This window comes from Oncorhynchus kisutch, linkage group LG15, assembly GCF_002021735.2.
Source record: "Oncorhynchus kisutch isolate 150728-3 linkage group LG15, Okis_V2, whole genome shotgun sequence".
Classification (NCBI taxonomy): Eukaryota; Metazoa; Chordata; class Actinopteri; order Salmoniformes; family Salmonidae; genus Oncorhynchus; species Oncorhynchus kisutch.
This window is the reverse complement of record NC_034188.2, coordinates 41,642,238-41,663,288: the sequence shown is the minus strand read 5'-3', so window position 1 is coordinate 41,663,288 and position 21,051 is coordinate 41,642,238. Positions and strand designations below refer to the sequence as shown.

Below are 21,051 nucleotides of genomic sequence, written 5' to 3'. Positions count from 1 at the left end.
CCACCCTTTGCCGGCTTTGCACACTTTTGGAATTCTCTCAACCAGCTTCATGAGGTAGTCACCTGGAATGCTTTTCCAACAGTCTTGAAGGAGTTCCCACATATGCTGAGCACTTGTTGGCTGCTTTTACTTCACTCTGCGGTCCAACCCATCCCAAACCATCTAATTTGGGTTGAGGTCACGTGAAAGTGGAGGCCAGGTCATCTGATGCAGCACTCCATCACTCCCCTTCTTGGTCAAATAGCCCTTACACAGCCTGGAAGTGTGTTTTGGGTCATTATCCTGTTGAAAAACAATTGACAGTCCCACTAAGTGCAAACCAGATGGGATGGCATATCGCTGCAGAATGCTGTGGTAGCCATGCTGGTTAAGTGTGCCTTGGAATTCTAAATAACTCACTGACAGTGTCACCATCAAAGAACCATCACACCTCCTCCATGCTTCACGGTGGGAACTACACATGCTGAGATCATCCGTTCACCTACTCGGCGTCTCACAAAGACACAGCGGTTGGAACCAAACATCTCAAATTTGGACTCATCAGACCAAATTACAGATTTCCATCGGTCTAATGTCCATTGCTCGTGTGTCTTGGCCCAAGCAAGTCACTTCTTATTGGTGTCTTTTAGAAGTGGTTTCTTTGCAGCAATTTGACCATGAAGGCCTGATTCACACAGTCTCCTGATTCACGCAGTCTCCAACAGTTGATGTTGAGATTTGTCTGTTACTTGAACTCTGAAGAATTTATTTGGGCTGCAATCTGCGGTGCAGTTAATTGCCGATTTCTGAGGCTGGTAACTCTTATGAACTTGTCCTCTTCAGCAGACTCTGGGTCTTCCCTTCCTGTGGCGGTCCTCATGAGAGCCAGTTTCATCATAGCGCTTGATGGTTTTTAAGACTGCACATTTTTTACATTTTCTGGATTGACTGACCTTCATGTCTTGAAGTAATGATGGACTGTCATTTCTCTTTGCTTATTTGAGCTGTTCTTGCCATAATATGGACTTGGTCTTTTACCAAATAGGGCTATATTCTGTATACTAACCCTACCTTGTCACAACACAACTGATTAGCTTCCTCATTAAGAAGGAAAGAAATTCCACAAATGAGCTTTTAAGAAGGGACACCTGTTCATTGAAATGCATTCCAGGTGACTAGCTCATGAAACTGATTGAGAGAGTGCCAAGAGTGCAAAGCTGTCATCAAGGCAAAGGGTGGATACTTTGAAGAATCTCAAATGTACAATATATTTAGATTTGTTTAACACTTTTTTGGTCATTACATTATCGAGACGCATCAAATGCAAAAATTATGATATCTCTAGCAGATGGATTTTGATGGGGATTTTTTTTTATTATGCTAGGTAAGTGTAGGCATACTACCTTTTTATAAGCACAATATATTTGTTTTGTCTTTTTAACATGAACACACTCATCGATTTTGAGTTGATAAATGTAACTGCACTCAAGATGGGAAACTTTTGTGCAATGTCCATATGTAACCTACGTATGGAGATATTAGTCGTTTTTGGATTGGTACCCCGGGAATGATCTAACAGCGGACATAAGGAGATACAAAAAGTTGGGTTATAGATGTAACCTTAGTTCTCTGCGTAGAGTAGCGGACCGCCAAACGACCTATGGGAACTCATTCCCCTTTACACAATGTGAATGGACATGCTTAATATCAAAGATGTTTACTGTCTATTACTAAACTCGAACCCCATGGAGGTGGAGGAACAATATGAAAGCTTGGCGACCATTACTCTCCTCAGAGAACCAAGGTTACATCAATAACCCAAATTTCTCTTTCGTTTCGTAATGGTTTGCCAAACAACCTAGGGGAGAGGCTGTACCAAAGGGGTTGTTCGGACAACAGAGTGGGATAACTCACTATTTAACTTAATCCAGATGAGCCCGTGGGACCGCCTTGTATCCAAAAATGATCAAATCTAATTTTATTTGTCACATACACATGGTTAGCAGATGTTAATGCGAGTGTAGCGAAATGCTTGTGCTTCTAGTTCCGACAATGTAGTAATAACTAGAGGTCGACCGATTATGATTTTTCAACACTGATACCGATTATTTGTTGCCCAAAAACGCCGATACCGATTAATCGGCCGATTTGTATTTTTTTTAAATGTATTTGTAATAATGACAATTACAACAACACTGAATGAACACGTATTTTAACTTAATATAATACATCAATAAAATCAATTTAGCCTCAAGTAAATAATGAAACATGTTCAATTAGGTTTAAATAATGCAAAAACAAAGTGTTGGAGACGAAAGTAAAAGTGTAATATGTGCTATGTAAGAAAGCTAACGTTTCAGTTCCTTGCTCAGAACATATGAAAGCTGGTGGTTCCTTTTAACATGAGTCTTCATTATTCCCAGGTAAGAAGTTTTAGGTTGTAGTTATTATTGTCACGGTCGTCCTCCTCTTCATCTGAAGAGGAGAGGCGAGAAGGATCGGACCAAAATGCGGCGTCGTAAGTGTCCATGGTAAATCTTTAATAAAGAAAGTACTGACACTGTATACAAAACAATAAACAAATGACGACCGTGAAGCTACAACATAGACAATCCCCCACAAACAAACAGTGCAACCCAGGCTACCTAAGTATGATTCTCAATCAGAGACAACTAATGACACCTGCCTCTGATTGAGAACCATACTAGGCCGAAACATAGAAATACCCAAATCATAGAAAAACAAACATAGACTGCCCACCCAACTCACGCCCTGACCATACTAAATAAATACAAAACAAAGGAAATAAAGGTCAGAACGTGACAGTACCCCCCCCCCAAAGGTGCGGACTCCGGCCGCAAAACCTTGACCTATAGGGGAGGGTCTGGGTGGGCGTCTGTCCGCGGTGGCGGCTCTGGCGCGGGACGCGGACCCCACTTAACCATTGTCTTTGTCCGCCTTATTGTCCGCCTCCGTGGCTTTCTAACCATGACCACCCCTCTCAATGACCACACTGGACAGAGGGGCGGAAGCTCTGGACAGAGGGGCAGAAGCTCTGGACAGAGGGGCAGAAGCTCTGGACAGAGGGGCAGAAGCTCTGGACAGAGGGGCAGAAGCTCTGGACAGAGGGGCAGAAGCTCTGGCGCCTCTGGACAGAGGGGCTCTGGCGCCTCAGACTCCGGCAGCAGCGCCGGACAGGCGGGATACTCCGGCAGCAGCGCCGGACAGGCGGGATACTCCGGCAGCAGCGCCGGACAGGCGGGAGACTCCGGACAGGCGGGAGGCTCCGGCAGCGGCGCCGGACAGGCGGGAGGCTCCGGCAGTGGCTCCGGACAGGCGGGAGGCTCCGGCAGCAGCGCCGGACAGGCGGGATACTCCGGCAGCAGCGCCTGACAGGCGGGAGGCTCCGGACAGGCGGGAGGCTCCGGCAGCGGCGCCGGACAGGCGGGAGGCTCCGGCAGCGGCTCCGGACAGGCGGGAGGCTCCGGCAGCGGCGCCGGACAGGCGGGAGGCGCCGGACAGGCGGGAGGCGCCGGACAGGCGGGAGGCTCCGGCAGCGGCGCTGGACAGGCGGGAGACTCCGGCAGCGTCGCCGGACAGGCGGGACCACCTGCAGGGAGGAGACAGAGAGACAGCCTGGTGCGTAGGGCTGCCACAGGAACCACCAGGCTGGGGAGACCCTCAGGAGGCTTGGTGTTAGGAGGCACCTGAAGGACCGGGCTGTGGGGGAGCACTGGAGCTCTGGTGCGCAACCTTGGCACCACTTCCCCAGGCTGGACAACTACTCTAGCCCGGACCCTCCAGAGTGCAGGCACAGGTTGAACCGGGCTGTGGGTAAGCACGGGAGATCTAGTGCTTACTACACGCACCTCTCCCTTAGGCTCCACTCCCACATTCGCCCGGCACGAGCGGAGCGCAGGCAGAGGACGCACTGCACCCTCCCAGCGCCCCGGAGACACAGCACGCAGAGCCGGCGCAGGATAACCTGGACCAAAACTGCGTACCGGCGACCAGACCCGCTGAGCAGGCACCATACGCCCTGGCTCGATGCCCACACTCTCACGGCACTTTCTGGGGGCTGCCCTATAGCGCACCGGGCTATGGGCACGCACTGGCGACACCGTGCGCTTAACCGCATAACACGGTGCCTGACCAGTAATGCGCTGCTTATAATAAGCACGAGGAGTGAGCTCAGGTCTGCTACCTGGCTTACTACCACACCTCGTCTGCCCCCCCCCAAAAAATTTTTGGGGGCTGCCTCTCGTACCTGTCGCACTGCCGTGCTGCCTCCTCATATCGCCGCCGCTCAGCTTTCGCTGCCTCCAGCTCTGCTTTGGGGCGGCGATATTCCCCATCCTGCACCCAGGGTCCTCTCCCGTCTAGAATCTCCTCCCATGTCCAGGAGTCCTGTGATGCTGGCCGCTGTTTTTGCTGTTGTTGCTGCTGCTGCTGCTGTCGTCGCTGCTGTTTACCACGCCGCTTGGTCCTTGGTTGGTGGGTGATTCTGTCCGGTCGTCCTCCTCTTCATCTGAAGTGGAGAGGCGAGAAGGATCGGACCAAAATGCGGCGTCGTAAGTGTCCATGGTAAATCTTTAATAAAGAAAGTACTGACACTGTATACAAAACAATAAACAAATGACGACCGTGAAGCTACAACATAGACAATCACCCACAAACAAACAGTGCAACCCAGGCTACCTAAGTATGATTCTCAATCAGAGACAACTAATGACACCTGCCTCTGATTGAGAACCATACTAGGCCGAAACATAGAAATACCCAAATCATAGAAAAACAAACATAGACTGCCCACCCAACTCACGCCCTGACCATACTAAATAAATACAAAACAAAGGAAATAAAGGTCAGAACGTGACAATTATAGGAATTATAGGACTATTTCCCTCTATACCATTTGTATTTCATTAACCTTTGACTATTGAATGTTCTTAAAGGCACTTTAGTATTGCCAGTGTAACAGTATAGCTTCCGTACCTCTCCTCGCTCCTCCCTGGGCTCGAACCAGGAACACAACGACAACAGCCACCCTCGAAGCAGTGTTACCCATGCAGAGCAAGGGGAACAGCTACTAGAAGGGTCAGAGCGAGTGACGTTTGAAATATTATTAGTGCACGCTAACTAGCTAGCCATTTCACTTCGGTTACAGAGCCTCATCTCGGGAGTTGATAGGCTTGAAGTCATAAACAGCGCAATGCTTGACGCACAATGAAGAGCTGCTGGCAAAACGCACGAAAGTGCTGTTTGAATGAATGTTTACCTGCTTCTGCCTACCACCGCACAGTCAGATACTTAGATACTTGTATGCTCAGTCAGATTATATGCAACGCAGGACACGCTAGATAATATCTAGTAATATCATCAACCATGTGTAGTTAACTAGTGATTATGATTGATTGTTTTTTATAAGATAAGTTTAATGCTAGCTAGCAACTTACCTTGGCTTACTGCATTCGTGTAACAGGCCTTGTGGAGTGCAACAAGAGAAAGGCAGGTCGTTATTGCGTTGGACTGTAAGGTTGCAAGATTGGATCCCCCGAGCCGACAAGGTGAAAATCTGTCGTTCTGCCCCTGAACGAGGTAGTTAACCCACCGTTCCTAGGCTGTCATTGAAAATAAGAATGTGTTCTTAACTGACTTGCCTAGTTAAATAAAGGTACAAAAATATATATATATTAAAATTTAAAAATGTAATCGGGAAATCGGCGCCCAAAAATACTGATTTCCGATTGTTATGAAAACTTGAAATCGGCCCTAATTAATCGGCCATTCCGATTAATCGGTCGACCTCTAGTAATAACCAACGAGTAATCTAACCTAACAATTTCACAACAACTACCTTATATACACAAGTGTAAAGGAATGAAGAATATGTACATACAAATATATGAATGAGTGATGGTACAGAATGGCATAGGCAAGATGCAGTAGATGGTTTCGAGTACAGTATATACATGTGAGATGAGTAATGTAGGGTATGTAAACATTATATTAAGTGGCATTGTTTCAAGTGGCTAGTGATACATTTTTTACATTTTTCCAATATTAAAGTGTCTGGAGTTGAGTCAGTATGTTGGCAGCAGCCACTCAATGTTAGTGGTGGCTGTTTAACAGTCTGATGGCCTTGAGATAGAAGCTGTGTTTTATTCTCTCGGTCCCTGCTTTGATGCACCTGTACTGACCTCGCCTTCTAGATGATAGCGGAGTGAACAGGCAGTGGCTCCGGGTGGTTGTTGTCCTTGATGATCTTTATGGCCTTCCTGTGCATAAATGAAAGGTGAAAACAAAACACAAACGTTTCATCATCAGTGTAAATCGTTGGCACACACCCCTGGCTTCTAGTTAATTGCATACGTCAGATGATCAAGCATGAAAACGACAGAACATTTATGAATCAGTACATACAATATATACAGAAGCGGACAGAGAAATATCATCAATTATTGCTTTTACATTTACCATGTGACCATTTCCTCAGGATAAATAACGCAGGATTGTAAGAGTAGTGAGCACTTCAATACCAATTCTTCATTCATCCCTGATGGATGGAGAGTTTTTAAACAGAACAGCCACCTACATTCTGCCTTTTTATGTCTCTATTTTTTGTTTGGTCAGGGCGTGAGTTGGGGTGGGCATTCTGTTTTTGTTCTATGTTTTGTATTTCTGTGTTTGGCCTGGTATGGTTCCCAATCAGAGGCAGCTGTCTATCGTTGTCTCTGAGAACCATACTTAGGTAGCCTGTTCCCACCTGTGTTTGTGGGTAGTTGTTTTCTGTTTTTGTGTCTGCACCAGACAGAACTGTTTCAGTTTTGTTCATTCTCTTTGTTGTTTTATTATTCAGTGTCCAGTTCAAAATTGAAAGATGAACACGTACCATGCTGCACCTTGGTCCTCACCTTCTTCCACCAACGGCCGTTACAGCAGAGCTGTTGAATACACTCACTTTTTTACAGGAATCCCTACATGCCACACAACTACGGCAGCAAGGGTAGAAGCCCGTCACAACATCCAGTCTTCCATCATTTTTTCACGGAGGGACATTCGTGTCTGCCCGAATAATGAAGTCCCTGACATTCCTGGCCCTGTAGTGTGAAAAAGAGAGGAGGGTCAGAGAAAATATTTTGTCAAGAAGGATCAGCCATGAGCATATTCCATTGTTTCTTAATCTCTCCCTTGATGTCATCACTCAAAGGAGAATATGTAGTAGTACAGACACATGAATGGGTTTTCTTACATTTATTCCTTCTGGTTGAGGTCTCCTCAATGGTACACTTTCTTGCAATATGATTTTTTAAGAAAAATCCTTATTTTGCATTCAAGCCTCAGTTTTGGATTTATTCCTTTTTTCGACAGTGCGGGTCTTCATTTCTTCCAACCTCCTTGTATCCACCACAGGATGCAACATAATATAATTACCCAACAGGGTAGCACAGAATTTAAACGGTGTTATACTACCGTATTCACAAGCAAGCTGAAAGCTAGAACTTACAACATGAGGCTTCAATTGGGTTCAACAGCACGAAGAGTGGAAGGCCTCTGTAAAAATTGTTGTGCGTAGGCTTGTGTTAAAGTGCGTAACACCAATTTGTTGGCCGTTTACATTTTCCAGCTGGAAAAGTGGTGCTCAAGGAAATGGTGTTGCGTTAGAGAGTACGTCCCATTAGGGTCGAGTCTCTGTGTGCTGAGGTGTAGACGGTGCGCCTGCATACGGTGCGCCTCTGCCTCTTGGGCAATGCTACACTCCACCTGTTCCGGTAGGGCTGAGAGTGTCTGTTCCTCCACTCCTGAGCAGGTGCAGCATGAGTCTGAGCCTGGTTTCTTGGCATCCCAGTTGGGGCCCTGGGACAAGAGTAATGGTTTGCTGGCTGATGCAATGAGGCCGTGAAGCCCAATCTGTGCTTCTCTGTCCTCAATCGACACTTGGAGGACATGGGCCGCTGCTGGGCCCAATGTCTGACCAGGTGATATGGAGTGGAAACTAGGAGTGGAAACTTCTCTTTGTCAGGGAGCTTGGACTGCGCTAACCATAGGTGGCGCTGTGCAAAACAGTGTTTCCAAAGATTTCTCAACCATCTAAGCATTGCCCTGAAGCCATTGGATGAGCAGGTCTGTAACTGCAGACAGTTATTTCATGGTCTCAGCATCATCATTTGCGTAGAGGTGTTCCTTCAGCTCTTTGTGATAGAAGGTCAGAATCGCTGCTGAATTGCTAAGCCTAGTGGCTGAAGTAGCGCTGTAATGTGTCCTGCGCAGGAAGCAATCTGCATCATTTGTTAGGCAACTCTTGGTCTGAACTTTGACAGAGAGAAGAATGGAAGCAAATGATTAGTCCATACGGGGGAAATGGCCAAAACCATTCTCATCTGCACCATGAACTGTGTCTGACCGAGAGCATATGCTTGGCATGGCAGGAGTTCTGTCATTTGACGTGCTCCAAGTGTCTTTGAACAATGGGGTGGATGTTTCAGTCTTTTAAGAACTGAATTTATGAAACTTGTATGCGGATGCCATGGCAATAGGTGCATGTTCCACATCGAGGTTCCTGCTTTCCCTTCTCAAAGATTTCAGACAAAGATATTTTTGGCAAACTCCAAGCGGGCTGTCATGGGCCGTTTATTGAGGAGTAGCTTCCATCTGGCAACTCTACCGTAAAGGCCTAATTGGTGGAGTGCTGCAGAGATGGTTGTCCTTCTGGAAGGTTCTCCCATCTCCACAGAGGAACTCTGGAGCTCTTTCAGAGTGACCATCGGGTTCTTGGTCACCTCCCATAATACTTTCCAAATGCACTGTATGTTAGCACATTTTGTGAACAAAAATACAGTTTTAAAGTCGCACACAATGTATAAACCTACTAGAACTGCAGCAGGCCAAGCCTGGGTGGGTGCAGCAGGCTCCTGGGTGTGCAGGCTTCTGTTCCAGCGCAGCACTAACACACATGATTCAATGTGTCAAACCTAATGAGTTAATTATCAAGAGTGCTATTGCTGGGATGTAACAGAAGGCTGCTCCCCCCATAGATCAGGGATCAGTGGAGCAAGGTTAGCCACCTATGATAGACCTTTTTTTTGTTCACCTGAAATGTTGCTTTATTAATAATAGCCTATTTGTTACTAAAATGTCTAACCTTTACAGATGTTAGTGGACAAGTTGAATCAGGTGTATTTGTCCGGAGCTACAATAAACCGTACAGTTGGGGGTACTCGAGGATCGGAGTTGGGAACCACTGGCCTACAGTCTGATGGCATTTGCAATGCACCCCTTGACATTGTGCAACTGAATCAGATAATAGCTTAACTCACACGTTGTTTACATATTGTTCAGCTATATGTTCTTAATTTAAAAACGACACCAGTAGACCACAAGAGGTTGGTGGCATTTTAATTGGGAAGGACAGGGGAGGACAGGCTGGAGCTCAATCAGGGGAATGGTATCAAATACATCAAACACATGGTTTGGCTGGCTTCGAGAACATAGGAGGGAATCTGTGTCCGGTTTCCCTCGCTTGCCCTTGATTCCCACCTTGCCTGCGAGCTCATCTTTGATCACCTCCGATAATCCGTGAAGGGACATGTCGAACAATGCTTCCGGGCTCCAGGCACTCTCAGCTATCCTCGAGCGGTCTGAGGGGAATTAAGAAGGAAGTAGCTCGAAAATTAGGGCGCACTGGAAGAGAAAAGCCCAGCAGGTTCCAGGAATCTCCAGCATAGTGCTATTGCTAAGCGGGGTTCTTGGGACACTGGGGTAGGCTGGGAGATTACGGGTGTGACCCACTGCCCAGTGGAGATTACAAAAAATTCATTCAGCAATGTATCGTAAATCTGGTCATGGCGTTCATCCAGGGTGTGGAGTCCCTCAATAAGACATTGCAGTAACTCCTCGTGTCTTCAAATGGTGGCTCCTTGCAGGGAGACAGCATTGTGGAGCTGGTCTGAGTCTGCTGGGTCAGTCATGGCCAGTTCATACCATCAGAACTCAGGATAAGACCCAGGTGCAGACAGCTAGAGTTACATACAGTGCCGTGCGAAAGTATTCGGCCCCCTTGAACTTTGCGACCTTTTGCCACATTTCAGGCTTCAAACATAAAGATATAAAACTGTATTTTTTTGTGAAGAATCAACAGCAAGTGGGACACAATCATGAAGTGGAACGACATTTATTGGATATTTCAAACTTTTTTAACAAATCAAAAACTGAAAATTGGGCGTGCAAAATTATTCAGCCCCTTTACTTTCAGTGCAGCAAACTCTCTCCAGAAGTTCAGTGAGGATCTCTGAATGATCCAATGTTGACCTAAATGACTAATGATGATAAATACAATCAACCTGTGTGTAATCAAGTCTCCGTATCAATGCACCTGCACTGTGATAGTCTCAGAGGTCTGTTAAAAGCGCAGAGAGCATTATGAAGAACAAGGAACACACCAGGCAGGTCCGAGATACTGTTGTGAAGAAGTTTAAAGCCGGATTTGGATACAAAAAGATTTCCCAAGCTTTAAACATCCCAAGGAGCATTGTGCAAGCGATAATATTGAAATGGAAGGAGTATCAGACCACTGCAAATCTACCAAGACCTGGCCGTCCCTCTAAACTTTCAGCTCATACAAGGAGAAGACTGATCAGAGATGCAGCCAAGAGGCCCATGATCACTCTGGATGAACTGCAGAGATCTACAGCTGAGGTGGGAGACTCTGTCCATAGGACAACAATCAGTCGTATATTGCACAAATCTGGCCTTTATGGAAGAGTGGCAAGAAGAAAGCCATTTCTTAAAGATATCCATAAAAAGTGTCGTTTAAAGTTTGCCACAAGCCACCTGGGAGACACACCAAACATGTGGAAGAAGGTGCTCTGGTCAGATGAAACCAAAATTGAACTTTTTGGCAAAAATGCAAAACGTTATGTTTGGCGTAAAAGCAACACAGCTCATCACCCTGGACACACCATCCCCACTGTCAAACATGGTGGTGGCAGCATCATGGTTTGGGCCTGCTTTTCTTCAGCAGGGACAGGGAAGATGGTTAAAATTGATGGGAAGATGGATGGAGCCAAATACAGGACCATTCTGGAAGAAAACCTGATGGAGTCTGCAAAAGACCTGAGACTGGGACGGAGATTTGTCTTCCAACAAGACAATGATCCAAAACATAAAGCTAAATCTACAATGGAATGGTTAAAAAATAAACATATCCAGGTGTTAGAATGGCCAAGTCAAAGTCCAGACCTGAATCCAATCGAGAATCTGTGGAAAGAACTGAAAACTGCTGTTCACAAATGCTCTCCATCCAACCTCACTGAGCTCGAGCTGTTTTGCAAGGAGGAACGGGAAAAAATGTCATCTTTATGTTTGAAGCCTGAAATGTGGCAAAAGGTCGCAAAGTTCAAGGGGGCCGAATACTTTCGCAAGGCACTGTATGTTTATTGACCCAAACAGGGGGCAGGCAGAAGACAGGTCAAAGGCAGGCAGAGGTCCGTAATCCAGGACAGAGTCAAAAAGGTACAGAACAGCAGGCAGGCTCGGGGTCTGGACAGGCAGAGGTTCGTAAACGGGTCAGAGACATGCAAGTACAGAACGGCAGGCAGGCTCGAGGTCAGGGCAGGCAGAATGGTCAGAACCGGGGAAACTAGGAAACAGAATTTGAGAAAGCAGGGAGATGGGAGACGGGAAAACACGCTGGTAAGACCTGACAAGACAAACTAACAACAGACAAACAGAGAACAAAGATATAAATACACTGGGGATAATGAGGAAGATGGGCGAGCACTATCTCGGCTGTGTCCCTAATTAGAAATGATGTGCTTAACTGTATGGATAAAAAGAAACATAGTGCTGCCCTCTTCATTGACCTGTCAAAGGCCTTTGATACTGTTGATCACTCTCTGCTAATTCAGAGGCTTTCTTCAATTGGCCTAGACCAGGCTGCATGTAACTGGTTTAAAAATTACTTGACAGATAGAACTCAATGTGTATCTACTGATGATGTTAAATCAGGTTTCCTGGATATAACGAAAGGTGTCCCGCAGGGGTCGACTCTGGGTCCTGTACTTTTTACATGAACAGTATCGACTTGTCTGTAAAATAAATGTAACTAGCACTTGTATGCCAATGATACTGTTGTGTATGCTATTGTCCCCACGGTAGACCAGGCTGTATCCGAACTACAATCTGCCTTCATTGTATTACATAAAAACTTTTTTGACCTGAAATGAGTTTTGCATGCAGGTAAAATTATGTATATGTTGTTCTCTAGAGCGCACAAAATTAACTCTGAAAATGTAGGAATATGTACTTTGGATTGTGTCCTTATTGATTATGTCCCTGCTTACAAATATCTGGACATCTGGATTGAGGAAAAGCTGCCTTTTAAAAAGCATATTCATGAGGTAAGAAGCTGAGAATAAAAATGAGCTACTTCGATAGAAATAGGTCATGACTCTCGCTAAATAGTAGAAAGAAGATTATTCCGTCGACGTTCCTATCTTTCCTAGACTATGGCTGCCACTTCATTATAGTCAGTTTTAGTACTCATCACTGCATGCTCTACCATAAAGTTGGTTGTCCCTCTTTGAAGTCACATAGGTTGATACATCACTATGTTTTCATTCATAAAGCCCTTTTTACAAAAAGTCCCGCTGTACCTATCATTACTAAACTTTAGACATATGTTACCACACCCACTCAGGGATGGCTCACTCTGGAAATTCATTTGGTATCGGAGTTAGGTAAATCAACTTTTAGTTATTGCACCTTATTCGTGGAACACTGTTCAAAATGTCCTTAAATCTGATGTTATGGTGCCTCTCTAGGGCAATTCAGAGCTGATTGAGGACCTTACTGATGAATGTGCTTGTTTTTTATGGCAATGTTTTTCTTTCTGCTTGCATTTTCTATTTATACTTGTATGTGTGTATTTTCTGTAATTCAAGGCTCATCTGTAAAAGAGACCATGATCTCAGCATGACTCCCAGAACAACAAAAAATGCCATACCATCAGTGTCTTATGTACAGAAATGCACTTCTGTAGAAATATAGCAAAACAGATTTGTTTAATAGGGTAAAACAATGAACTGGTCTCCTACCACCAGACATTTGAATGTTGTTTACAAGAGGAATGGCTTGGTTTGGTTTTCAGTGCTAGGCCTTTGCCAGCAGTTGGGCTGCAGCTAACGAAACAGTAGGATACCAAGACAAGAGCGGGTTGGAAGCTTGCATTTAAACAAACTCTCATTGCTATATTGACCCCAATCTCCTTCTGCTTCCTAAAGCACACCGTGCCAAATAATTACAATTCTTCCAGTCAGAGACTTTGTATTGACTGAAGCCAGTGCCAGTTAAATAAAACGCACATCTCCCTGGCATCAGCTTCTTGACATCAAGGTTTAGAATAATAAAAAGGTGAACGAGAGACAATCAAACCTAATTTTAAACATCTAAATTTACCTATTAAATAAATCATAACCCCACTATTTTTAAATGATTTATTAATCCTGAACACGTAACTTGTGATTTTACAGGCACTTTTCCAACATTAAAAGTTACATTAATAGGTAGAAGGGTCAGGGATGGATTTGATTTATGTTGGGATGCACAATATTGTAATAGTGTATAGAGACATTTTGTATTAGGCTAAGTATAGCTTCCTGGTCCATTCTTGTGTTTGCTTTGTGACCCCAGGAAAACAAGCCCTTTCCAATATTCATTTTCCGACAACTTTCTACATAAACAAAATAGTCCACTGTGTCGGGTGCTTAAAATATAGGCCTAGTTCACAATACAAAGAGGGGGAAAAAATTACATTATCAAATCATGAAATGTTGGGAAACTAAACAACGAAAGATAATGTTTGTAAAAAATGGTCTCCAAAAGCTGAAAGTTCTGAAAGGAGAGAAACAAAATTATTCATTTCTCCTCTTTGCCCTTAGTTTTCCTGTACACCATTTCTCTGAAGCTGGAGAGGATTTTGCTCTCCCTCTTTCTCCTTTCCTCCTGGTTGAAAGATGCCAGAGCTCTCTTTTCATCAGCACTGTAGATCTGGTTTTCCTTTCTCAGACGCACAGCCTCCATACGACGATGTCTGGGGGTTACAATATTGCAATGAGCGTTACAAAGCCGTCAACCAAATGTGTGAAATACGATTAAACATTTTGAAATGTCAAGATGTAAACAGAAGAGTACTAATGTACCTGCTACCGCTCATCACAAAGCCAGACATCTCAAAGGTTGCGATTTCGTTGCTGGTCAACCCAATTTCACCTCTTCTTGGGATACGCTTGCCTGCTTTCACGTACTCTGCCATAGCGGCACCCTCACCCGGCAGCAGTGCATGACCAAAACTAGTGGGAAAAGGTATGTAAATCATTTGGCCATTCATTGATAATAAAAAATAAAAGAATAAAGCAGCATTTTAAAAGCTGAATATAGTGTGGTAATATCCTGACAAAATGTGGAAGCAAGTTGTATTTACCAAGCGACCGGCTAAACTGGGTCAAATTCTTGAATGTAAGAAAGATCCTTCTATGTAAAAAGAGATACTCACTCGAGAGGCTTGTCATCCTGGGACAGGTGAGTGAGTGGGGCCTCAGGGCCCACCATGTGTTCGTCGATGCAGGTCCTTTCCACCCACAGATCCCCGTTGGCATCCTCCTCCGACCCGTCGCTGCTGGAGTCGCTCGCTGACTGCTTGCGGTTCTTCTTCGCCTTCCTCTTCTTGGACTTCTTTGACCTGTGAGGAGAAGCCAAAACACGGTTGAGGAAAACACTGGTTGTGTATAGGTATGTCATGTATTTGTTATGGACAGTTGACTACAGTCGTGGCCAAAAGTTGAGAATGACACAAATATTAATTTTCAAAGTTTGCTGCTTCAGTGTCTTTAGATATTTTTGTCAGATGTTACTATGGAATACTGAAGTATAATTACAAGCATTTCATAAGTGTCAAAGGCTTTTATTGAGAATTACATGAGTCAATATTTGCAGTGTTGACCCTTCTTTTTCCAAAACCTCTGCAATCCACCCTGGCATGCTGTCATTAACTTCTGGGCCACAGCCTGACTGATGGCAGCCCATTCTTGCATAATCAATGCTTGGAGTTTGTTAGAATTTGTGGGGTTTTGTTAATCCACCCACCTCGAGGATTGACCACAAATTCTCAAGGGGATTAAGGTCTGGGGAGTTTCCTGGCCATGGTCCCAAAATATTGATGTTTTGTTCCCCGAGCCACTTAGTTATCACTTTTGCCTTATGTCAAGGTGCTCCATCATGCTGGAAAAGGCATTGTTCGTCACCAAACTGTTCCTGGATGGTTGGGAGAAGTTGCTCTCGGAGGATATGTTGGTACGATTCCTTATTCATGGCTCTGTTCTTGGGCAAAATTGTGAGTGAGCCCACTCCCTTGGCTGAGAAGCAAAGGATGCTTTACTGTTGGCATATGACACAGGACTGATGGTAGCACTCACCTTGTCTTCTCCGGACAAGCTTTTTTCCGGATGCCCCAAACAATCGGAAAGAGGATTCATCAGAGAAAATGACTTGACCCCAGTCCTTAGCAGTCCAATCCATGTACATTTTGCAGAATGTCTGTCCCTGATGTTTTTCCTGGAGAGAGGTGGCTTCTTTGCTGCCCTTCTTGACACCAGGCCATCCTCCAAAAGTCTTCACCTCACTGTGCGTGCAGATGCACTCACACCTGCCTGCTGCCATTCCTGAGCAAGCTCTGTACTGGTGGTGCCCAGATCCCGCAGCTGAATCAACTTTAGGAGACGGTCCTGACGCTTGCTGGACTTTAGGTGCCCTGAAGCCCTTTTCACAACATTTGAACTGCTCTCCTTGAAGTTCTTGATGATCCACTAAATGGTTGATTTAGGTGCAATCTTACTGGCAGCAATATCCTTGCCTGTGAAGCCCTTTTTGTGCAAAGCAATGATGACGGCATGTGTTTCCTTGCAGGTAACCATGGTTGACAGAGGAAGAACAATGATTCCAAGCACCACCTTCCTTTTGAAGCTTCCAGTCTGTTATTCAAACTCAATCAGCATGACAGAAGTGATCTCCAGCCTTGTCCTCGTCAACACTCACTCCTGTGTTAACGAGAGAATCACTGACATGATGTCAGCTGGTCCTTTTGTGGCAGGGCTGAAATGCAGTGGAAATGTTTTTGGGGAACAGTTAATTTGCATGGCAAAGAGGGACTTTGCAATTAATTGCAATTAATCTAATCACTCTTCATAACATTCTGGAGTATATGCAAATTGCCATCATACAAACTGAGGCAGCAGACTTTGAAAATTAATATTTGTGTCATTCTCAACTTTTGGCCATGACTGTAGAGGTAGAATGTAGATATGAGTGAACTTACTTTTTGCTCTTCTTCTTTTTCTTCTTTTTCACTTCCTCATCTGAAAGATAACTAAATTAGAGGGTGAAATAAACTTAGCTGGACAAGCAGCTTCTGCACTTGAATTTGTTTTATTTTTAAGGTGAAACATTTCTCACCACCAGAGTCCGATTCTGACTCGCTGTCATTGGAGTGTTTCTTGTTCTTCTTCTTTTTGGATTTCTTCTTCTTCTTTTTCTTCTTCTTATCATCTATGAATTATAGTGCATCTGTCTTGATCTCTCGCCAATTCAAGGGTGTAATCAGAACATACATTTGACTTACTACATAATATAGTATGCCCAGGTTACACTTTGTTCTTGACTAGTCAATGCATGTCATTCAGTCAGATGTAGGCTAACTGAGAACAGACTTTTATAGAAGGATTATTATAAAAGCTAATTCAGCATACTCACCGGATGAGCTTGAATCTGAGCTGCTGTTTTTCACATCCTCTTCAACTGGGGTATGTTCATCAGAGCTTATTGAAAAAGGACACAAAATTATCTAAATGTAGATCATCTGGTAGTTGGTGTGTATAGCCCAACTCTTTGAACTCTTATACTTGATTAGTCAGATCAGATGCATAATTACTTACTCTGGTGCCATTACTCTTGGTGAATAGCCCCAGACTTCAGGTGATCCGAGTTCACCAATTCTCTCCCTCTCTTGTAGACGCCTGGAATAAAATTCATATCATTAGAAATATACAAAAAATACATTAAACCTTGTGACCAATTGACTGATGACCAATTGTAGGCAGAGGAAGAGGCAAACCGAGACGTTTTTTCACCGCCCAAAATCTGTCCACAAAAACATGCCCTTCGTGGGCATGTTTTTGAGGACATTTTGTAACGAGGTCGAATTTGGTCAACAAAAAATGTAATTGCTCATTTGCTGTGTGAGGCTTATTTAATCTGATAGAAGGTTCGTAATGGTTAGGTTGTTACGAATGTACTGATATGAGTGGACTCATGTGGCACTTCGCAATTTACCCAAAAACAACTTTATATTGGAGTTCTGCCTGTTGTCAAAGAGATAGGATTCATCAGGGATATAACCTGCTTTAGCATAGACATTGCCATTGAGGGCTTCCACCATTTAAAGTAGTCAACTGGGTGGGGATTGCTGAGTTGGGTGCAATCAGCTAATGAAGAAAAATGCATTGCAAAGATGATTGCTCTCTCTGTATAGCCTGTTGTTCACACTATCTGCCCTCAATGGCTAGAACAGTCCCACCTGATCTCGCCTCCTGGGACTACGGTTCCGGTTCAGGTTCAGGAAAAAGATGACGAAATGGATGTTGAGTTTGAGTCGAGCAAAGTTGGTAAAGACTAATGTTCTGAATGGACAACTTTAGTAGCGAAAACTGGAACAAAAAGTAAATTGTTTAAAATTAGAGTGGAAGATACGTGTATGAATGATAATGAATCGTGTGTTGGGATGCGTTTGTTGAGTAAGGATGCATGTGGGAAACCCGTTTAAGGCGTTAAATGGTGAAGTATGCGCTGGGAAAAGTGGAGTCTGTCAGAGTGACCAGGAGTGGTCTTATTCCAAATAATTATATTTTTGAAGAAGAGGAAACTGCAGTGAGCATCAAAAGAATCCGAACAACAGAAGTTGTGTTTTGAACTTTGGAGTAGAGCACCCGTCAAAGGAGTCATCTCATGGGTGACGACAGATGTTCAGGTTGAATACCTTAAGAGCATTCCTGGTGTGGTTGGTGCCCGGCGTCTGACCCGCTGGGTGAATGGAGAAAAATAAGAAAGTCTGTCGCTCCTGTTTTTTGATAAAGAACAAATACCTACGCATGTGAAGCTTAGTTATGTAAGATACGCTGTAAGAGCTTTCGTCCCCAAACCATTACAGTGTAACAATTGTAAAGGATTTGACCATGTTTCAAGTGTGTGCAAACAGAGTATATTGAAGAACGGTGTGTAGAATGACGACGGTTTTGCAATTGTGGTGGGGGGGGGGTAATGTTAATTTTTTAAATAAAAAAGGCAGAATTTGTAGTGTTCATTGCCACAGTTATAAACTGTACAGCACAAGTCTCAAAGAAGTCTAAGAAACTGGACATTATTGTGGCTGCTGCAGAATTGTTTTGGGGATTTAAGGTTTTTACATCTTCAGCCTTGCAAGGGGTACTGGCGCCGGAAGACCCCACCCTCCCAGGTTCCCCTTGAGCCTGTGTAGGTATCGGATCTGTTAAAATGTTAACAGAAAAGTTTGATTTCGTTTATTGGTTGTTTTTGTTTCCCATTTTTTGGAATCCTGTTTCCTTCCCACACAGTAGGTGGCGGGATGCACATTAAAGTGTGCCAATATACCACAGAAAAAAATCTTGCCTCGTCCCATCATTGTTAGAGCGGTCGCTCCAATAGCTTAAGAATTACACTGTGCCCTGCAATTACATCTGCGACCCTGTGCATGTGACTAATAAACTCATCTAATCGAATATTTTATCAAAACAATAGACAATCTTTGTCCCAGGCTAGATGCACAAGTTCCAATAGCCTGGACTCCTCTTCGTCCAGAGTTTACACACCTGAATCAAACGATCAAGACTGTGATTAGTTGAGTCAGGTGTATTGGCAGCTTGGGCTGGAACAAAAGCCAACAATCTGCGGCCCAGGAGGTCATCTCTGATTTGGCTGATTTGAAACAGGACTTAACAAACCCTTGAAACAATTTGCCAACTAGTGTGGGTCAAGCGTTGCATTTGCACGGATCTAAACAGCTGAGGCCAGGTTGCGCGCTATCTCCATTTACCTACCTGGAGATGAAGGCGTCTTGTCTCTGGCGTTGAGCATCATCCCGTTCGTAGTAATCATTCCTGCCACCACCACCTCCGTATCTACCAGCGCCGCCACCGCGCTGATCGGACCAGCTGTGGTTACTGTACCTCTCTCGAGATCTAGAACGACTGCGGGGGTTTTCCGTACGAAACCTTTTGGCATTTCTCTCTCTCATTTCTCTTTCTCTCTCGGACATTCGGGGAGGTTTAAGGTCTTCTTCATATCTGGGGGCCTTGGGCATGGGCCCAAAGACGGGACTGGAGTCGCGAGATCGACTGCCGCTGCCAGATCGGCTCCGTCGTCGTCTCCTGGGGCCTCTCTGTTCTTGATCGGACAGAGGCATAGCTTTCGTCTTATGTCCACTAATACGAACAGCCTAAAGTCGATATGTAGGCGAAGAATAAACAAGACTAGCTACCTAATCTACTGTTTAGGCCACACAGCGTTGTTTCTGCGTGAGTTAAGAAACGGGAAATGACTTTGTCCGTGGGACTGTAAACAGGTCCCCCTTGAAACATGCAGCACAATGCTCTTTAGTTCCGCGTAGTTAGCAGACGCTCGAGCAAATGTTGCTGTCTTATAATCAATACAGCCCGGAATTCAAATGTTTTATCAAATAATGCCGTTGAACATATCTAGTTTTGAACTGAGGCAAGTGTGTAGATACCACACCAGATGCAACTGTTTTGACACAAATGTTACGACTCCTGTTGGCCATGCATGATCTAGCAGCAGGTTGTTTGTCCCGAATTTGGAGAGCGGCTGACATGGGACACACCCATAGTCCCAATAGAATTCGTTGTATGGGGTGTGCTCACGTAGCTTACAGTCATTAGAAGGATAGTTGTCATAAGGGGGAAATATTACTGTTTGTAAAGCACCACTGATAAAGTTGTTTATACTGACTCTACACACCCACTCACATGCATGTTTTGATAATTGCGTTGTTTGCTTTACAAACCTCTCATACCGCGGTCGCAAGTCATATGAATTACAAAGCTGAGACAATAATACAAACACACCTTTGTTTTATCACAAAACCGGATATCAACATCATCAAATCACCTCTGCTTACTCTAATACAGTGACAACTAAAAGATACCAAAAACAATTTAGTCATACCCGTTGGGACCAGACAGCATCAGATAGATGGCCTACACATATAGTGACAGTGGGGCACTGTTATGCTTGCTCGGATACTTTCTCCGGTGAGACACATTCAGCCTTTTGCGAATTTAAGGAAAATTGTTTTGTATGACCAGACTGCTTACACTTATGTTGATTTTGTTCACCTACACCAGACGCGATCAGGTGTAGGTTTAAATATCAAAAACTCTGAACCATATATATTTATTTAGGACAGGTCAAAAAGCATTAAACATTTATGGCAATTTAGTTGGCTAGCTTGCTGTTGCTAGTTAATTTGTCCTGGGATACAAACATTGGGTTGATATTTTACCTGAAATGCACAATGTTGTCTACTCCGACAATTTATCCACAGATAAATGGGTAAACCAAGTTAGTTTCCAGTAATCTCTCATCCTTCAGGCCTTATATGGTGGTTGGCAACCAACTTTGAGGTGCATTACCACTACCAACTAGCCTGGAGTGTTAACCTCAGTTCATCTTTCAATCACCCAAGTGGGTATATTCTCCTAAAAACCAATGAAGAGATGGGAGGCAGGGTTTGCAGCGCACCAAGCGTCACAAATATAACTAAATTCTATTTTAGCTCCTGGCTATGCAGACGCTCGTTGACATGCGTGGTCAGTGTGGGGTTGGATAATGTCAATGTGTACATTTATTTTACGACGCGAGCGTGTGGTCAGCATGTCTAAAATTAACATTGTTGGTTCAGAGATATTTCAACCTGCGTGTCCTGATCGC

At 44.3% G+C, this 21,051-nt stretch overlaps 1 protein-coding gene across 1 annotated transcript; it reads right to left on the bottom strand.

Annotated features, from left to right (window-relative positions):
• Positions 1-13,549: 13,549 nt before the first annotated feature.
• LOC109905316 (NF-kappa-B-activating protein) lies at positions 13,550-19,966 on the bottom strand. Its single transcript, XM_020502619.2, has 8 exons — positions 19,143-19,966; positions 16,965-17,045; positions 16,783-16,847; positions 16,486-16,578; positions 16,349-16,388; positions 14,531-14,716; positions 14,178-14,327; positions 13,550-14,068 (listed from the first exon to the last, which is right to left on the bottom strand). Exons 1-8 carry the CDS (start codon positions 19,505-19,507, stop codon positions 13,894-13,896), a joined length of 1,155 nt encoding a protein of 384 aa, XP_020358208.1. The 5' UTR covers positions 19,508-19,966; the 3' UTR covers positions 13,550-13,893.
• Positions 19,967-21,051: the final 1,085 nt, after the last annotated feature.

Bases quoted from the DNA above. Each gene is read 5' to 3' on its own strand.
- LOC109905316 (XM_020502619.2), bottom strand. From the start codon at position 19,507: ATGCCTCTGTCCGATCAAGAACAGAGAGGCCCCAGGAGACGACGACGG. The intron at 17,046-19,142 runs GTAGGTAAATGG...ATTTTATTCCAG, and splicing joins CAAGACGCCTTCATCTCCAG to GCGTCTACAAGAGAGGGAGA. The intron at 14,328-14,530 runs GTGAGTATCTCT...TTTTCCCACTAG, and splicing joins CAGGATGACAAGCCTCTCGA to TTTTGGTCATGCACTGCTGC.